This window comes from Gymnodraco acuticeps, unplaced genomic scaffold (genome assembly GCF_902827175.1).
Source record: "Gymnodraco acuticeps unplaced genomic scaffold, fGymAcu1.1, whole genome shotgun sequence".
Lineage (NCBI taxonomy): Eukaryota > Metazoa > Chordata > Actinopteri > Perciformes > Bathydraconidae > Gymnodraco > Gymnodraco acuticeps.
In genome coordinates, this window is record NW_022990147.1 from 61,282 (window position 1) to 67,281 (window position 6,000).

Sequence of the window (6,000 nt, forward strand, 5' to 3'; positions counted from 1 at the left end):
CACACACACACACACACCACACACACACACACACACACACACACACACACACACACCACACACACACACACACACACACAACACACACACACACACACACACACACACACACACACACACACACACACACACACACAGTAAAACAAACAGAGCTGTGCAGAGCTGTGCTTCGTTGACATAAGTCCAGCCATGCGTCACGCCTCTTTTAAAACATCACTGTTGGCTGAAATCGACTCTGGAGAATACATCTTTGTACCCTCGATTATAGCTCCTCCAGAGAGACTCCTCTCTCCTCTAAATCAGTGTATCCTCAGTTACGGCTCCTCCAGACAGCCTCCTCGATAATCGATCCTCGACGAGCCTTTACAGAAATTTGTTTTCCTTCCAGGTGGCGCGCCGACATCCGTTTCCGGGTCGCTGCCGGAGGACCTGGGAGTCTGGAGAGGCTTCTCAATACTCAAATTTCCCCTCCTCGGTCCTCCGGTAGTGACCCGGAAATGAATTTCAGCGCGCCATTTGAAGGACATCTCATTTCTCTAAATGCACACCGAGGACCGAGCATCGAGCGTCGAGGAGGCTCCCTGGAGGAGCTCTAACCGAGGATACACTGATGGTTCCTCCACGGCTCCTCCACGGATGCATTTCCGGGAACGGTGGAGGCGTGACGCACGGCCAGACTTATGACCAATGACAGCTCTGCATGCATCCCCTGGATATTATTTTAGAAACTGCTTTCATCGCGTCGCGATGTTTCCAGAGAGAACAGCTGTAAGGTCCATGCAGAAAGCAGAGCAGTGTGTATAATATATATCACTCAGTATAACAGGCCTACTCTCTTTATTTGCTTTAGTTTAGTAGATATCTACAAACAAAGAGTCGATATTTTTCTAAGACCATTGCTTCACATAATAAAATACATAACGGCTTATGCTTTAGGAGCTGTAGGTGTGTGTGGTACAGTGTGTAGGTGTGTGTTGTACAGTGCGTAAATGCGGCGGACAGACGGGTCTCAGTTGGTTTGGTGTCCTCTGCTTACTTTTAATAGGCTACTTGTAAATACAACTTTTGGCCTGTAATTTCAATTCCCCATTTCAGCGACCAGAGAGAGGGGGGGATATATCCAGTCTCTGATTGTGTTACGTTATTATGAGAGTGCTCTCATACTTTAAATTGTATATATTTATATAAATATATTTGTGTGTCCGCATCTGTAGCCTGTTATTGTCTCATTATACCGCACTCTCAATGAATTCAAAGTAAATATGTGGGGGAACAATGTTCAGCTGATCTAACAGAGATACAGTGCTATGACAAAACACTCGACAGCTGATGCAGCTGTTGCCACGTAATAATGAACGAACGTCTCTTTAAAATGACCGCTCAGAGGAGAGGAGTTCTCATTTCTTTAAACGTCTGCTGCTTCCCCTCCTCTCTCCTCGGTTCCCTTCCTCGGTCCTCCGCTCGCATCTCCTGTGGGCGGGTCTAAGTTTCGAGGAGGGGAGTCGAGGAGGGGAAATTTGAGTATTGAGAAGCCTCTTGGGACGCGAAAATTATAGAACTGACAAACAGCTCATTTCGGAGGACTCGCGCGCGTCTGCTTGACACCGGGACGACCGGCTGCCCTCGCGCACGGACGCGAGGGCAGCCGGTCAGCACTTCTGTGACCGCAGTTTTAATTAGATTTATTGTGGGTTTAATTTTTTAATAAACAAACTATAGCCTACTCAAAAAATCATGTCCCCAGTTTTTATGTCACCATACCGAAACACAAGGGGTTTTAGTCCAATAGCTGAGTCTGGTTTTTAGCCACACCCCTGCATTTTTGACAAGGCAGTGACACTGCATCCCAGAGTCCTGCACGGGTCTGATTTTCAAGACCCGCTCCCGCGACGTGCAATACCGAACCCGCCCCGCTACCCGCGCATATTGCCAATTAGTTCAGCAACCCGACCGGACCCGTCGGCACAAGATCCGCAACCCGACCCGAACCCGCATAGCCTATGAGCAGTGAAAACGTGCAATTATTAACACACGCAGTTGCATATTTGTCTCAAAAAGCGTGGGATGTTGGTTATTTCCTCCATCTAGGATGACACCAGAAGCCTCCCAGACGTTGGATTTCGCTCTTGAGGAAGTGTTATTGAAAATGCTGTATTCTCTGTTAGAGCTTCACCTCAGCCATTTCGAATGTGGCGCGCACAGCAGCAGATTGATGCGCTGCAGAGGTTATGATTATGCGCGGTCCCGCGGGGAGAGGTCTGAGGATTTAAACATTAAACTAAAGTATTATTATTTAATATATTTATTATGAAACACCCGCGACCCGACCCGCATCTTCTTTGTTTTACCCAGAACCGAACCCGGAAAAAAGCGTTTGAAAAAATACCACCCGCGAATCACCTTTTTTGCGGGTTACCCGATGCAGGACTCTGCTGCATCCCTGTCCCTCATGGCTGAATGGCAAGTAGGCCTAGCTATATCCCATACTTTTGATATAAATCTGTTCCAAAATCTGAAAATCGGCGTGTCACCTTAAGAATTGTCACTACCGAACACATATTATCTTCAATTAAGTAAACTTTTTCGGGTTTTATGCAAAGTATTAGGTTTTTATGTGTGTAAACCTCTTCAAAAACGTGTATGCTAGCCATGTACTTGCTAGCATCTTTAGTTATGCTCAATTTTAGCTAGAATCGTCACTACCGAAACAGTCACTACCGAAACATATGGTCAGTTTCGGTAATTGACATGATCGTTTCGGTAGTGACAAAATGGAATGGTAAGCAGGTAAATCCCATCATTTTGAAATAAATGTGTTTTAAAGTCTGAAAATCAGTGTGTTACTTTAAAGGTTCTTATTATACTATTGTTAGGCATATATATAGGTCTCAGATATATAAAAACACATGTCTATGAAGTGCTTTGCTCAAAATACCAAACAGATCCTTCTAGCCTCATCCCCTCTATTTCAGCCTGTTACTAAAGTGCTGATTCTGGGTCAGTAGCTTCAAACATTCACACTTCAACATAAGGCATGTTATGAGTTAAGATTAAGCAATAAGGTTGAGGGAATATGATACAACCTTGAGAACAAAATACTGTGGTCACTACCGAAACACTGGATGTTTTGTAAAAAATTAAGTATATTGAGTTATCAACTAAAATGATATGATACTGATTGGTTTAATGTATGTTCAATTTCAACAATCATCAACTCTGGAATCAATATGATCAGTATTATGCATTTTACAAAGAAAGTTTGCATTTTGATTTTTATGAATTGTATAAATTGAACTTTGAAATTTGATTACAATTATTATTGATTTAATTGTGAAAACCCTCAAGAAATATTTGTTAAAATACTATTTAGAGATGATATAATGCTTTTTTACTACAGTGTATGTACTATGTTTCGGTAGTGATCATTTTCAGTAGAGGAAGAACATTCCAATGCAGTCTGAAAATACGATATCAAATGTACGGTTCTTTTACTATGTGTAATTTAGATATGGTACAAAATATATATGGACAACGTTTTGGGGAAAAAACTGTTCCAACCTGACTTTGAACAAATTCGGTAGAATGGCCCCATACTACCAGGTACTACATTCAGCTCCCCTTCCCAGTGGCATCCCAGTAAACAAACATCTAAATCCTCACCTGAATTTTCCGCTAAGAAGGAAAACCCCTTCACGACCAGTATCAAGCCCCCGAACAAGCAGATTTGGATTAACACCAACTCCTTTCGTCTTTTCCGTCTCGCCTTCACCTTCTGCTGGTTCGGCATCACTTGCTTCGGCCGGTTCCGCAGTCGGATACCCGGCAGAAAATCCCCTCTGCCGCTGCCACATCCATGCGGGTCCCCGAAGTAAACGAGCCTCTTATTCCCACGGAACTGCTTTATCTCCCGGGAAATAAGGAGGAAAGTACCGGGGAGTGGTTTCAGAGGAGCAGGGGGGAATGTTTAAACATAGAAGTTGTAAATTGGTACCGCTGGGATGCTGAAGAGCCAGGCGTTGCTTCTTAAGTCATGTTGAAATGTGGCCGTGGAAGTAGTGAGGCAGAGGACTGCTGCACGAGCCCTCCATGGAGGCGTCCGCGCGCTGAGTGAAGAGGGAGAGGCGCGAGTAGAGAGGAAGAGAGAGTGGGCGTGGGCATGCACATTGACCAGAGGCAGAGCTAGGTCAGAAAAATATAGATGTTCACGTAATTCAAACATCATTTAAAAATAATGTATGTGTTCGAGTAATTTGTACCCGTGTAGAGTCCAATACTCAGTTTCTGCAATAGGACACATTATATATAATATTTGAACACTCATGTTGAATAAGATACAGTTGATGTTATATTGTAAAACCTTTAACGTATTAGGGACATTTTATTTTCATGAAGCTTCATTTCTTATTTCAACCCAAGTATGAAATTTAAAAAAAGTACTAATGTATTTATATTATTGTTATTATTAATTCGATGTCCTTTTTCGGTTTCTATATTCTGTTAACTAAACTAAAAACAATAACCTTGTATTTAAGTGAAGGTGTACTATCACTGAAGCTACATTATTAGATGTTCTGACATTTGATCACCTCACTCTTAACATGTAGTCAGTCTTCACTTTGTTTACAAGCCCACTTTGTCTCTCTGCTGTTCTGGTTAGAAGTGCCATTTACTTGAACACATGTGAAGTTCAGACAGCAGTGATAATCCAGTAGTTAGGATAGTTAGGAATGGAGAAAGCAAAGACTTCCTATGTTATCAGGAATTCTGCAATATGATTGTTAAAGATTAAATGAAGTGTTTTTTAACATTGAAAAAAACATTGGAAATAGTTTGTAGTTTTGTCAAAGGGACAACATGAGTGCCTTCCACTGCCCTCTTCTGTGAATGCCTTTCATTGATACACAGTGCAGCAGGCTGTATTTGAAAGTAATGATGTGCTGCATTGCTACAAATAAAAATAAACACATTTGATAGGGTGTTTATGAAGCTGCATTGGCTGTCTACTAACCTCACTAGTTGATTTGGACTAATACCATTCAAACATGCACACATTCTGTGGGCAGCAGCCAAACACTGCAGTGATGTCTTCCAGGCCCGACTTCTAAAAATGAAAGCCATAATAATGTTATCATTCTGAAATATGTCCGCCAAAAAGTCAACATGAATAAACAAGCGTTTCTGTTTCTCCTCAGTCCAAAATAAGAGCTGGAGCTCTCACTGCTCACAGATTAGGTGTAGTATTTTATTTGGCTACACAACAGTAGTTAGGTCACATAGATTGATTTCAATTGACATCCAGTCACTCATCTACCAGATAGAGCAAATATGTTTAGAGTGTTTACCATTTCTGATGAGTGAAACAGAACTTTTGGATAATGGATGATACTTTATGGCGGCCAAATGGGTTTCTTGATTGCTGGGCCTGAGGTTTCATATAATAGCACTGGAAAGTTTCCAGCAAGAATGGAAAAAGTGGTCAGGGCTCTAGGCAACTGGTTTCATTGTGTTCTTTAAAGCCTTAGCAGCATTGAGCTTACACTGATGAATTACGATAATAAAAAGGGTTAGAAGTCAAGAGATGTGCATATTTTAAGTATAATCGAAATGTATGTGTCCAAATTGTTTCGCAAAGGGATAAACACACTAGCTATTTAAGCATCACTTATGGCAGACCCTTCTAAAAAACCTCACTTGACTGGAGATCTTAAAGCTGCCATGAAACCTGGCTCTGTCTAACTAGAAAAGCCAGCTCGGACTGGGCATGGAGTAACCAAACAAGATGAATTCCCAACCTCTCGGAGGCACACAAAAGAAAGAATAGGAGGGAAGTGGAAGGAGGGGGGGGGGGCAACACATTAAATCCAGTTAATTGTTTTTCCATAGCCAGTGGGCTTGGCAAAGGACTCTCACACACGCACAAGATGGAAGAAGTTGTGGAGGAGACAAGCCAGAAGGAGAGTTGCTTCAGATGGAAGAGAATGCCTGGAATGTAACCCACTT

At 42.2% G+C, this 6,000-nt stretch overlaps 1 protein-coding gene across 1 annotated transcript in view; it reads right to left on the minus strand.

Moving 5' to 3' along the window:
• The window catches only part of LOC117546869 (sodium/potassium/calcium exchanger 3-like), a gene marked incomplete at its 3' end in the record, with an annotated part of 64,690 nt that extends 60,468 nt beyond the window's left edge, over positions 1-4,222 (minus strand). The window contains exon 1 of the mRNA XM_034217225.1: positions 3,661-4,222. Coding sequence (XP_034073116.1) covers positions 3,661-3,787 — 127 coding nt within the window. The remainder of the gene's footprint in view (positions 1-3,660) is intronic.
• Between the last annotated feature and the right edge of the window lie 1,778 nt (positions 4,223-6,000).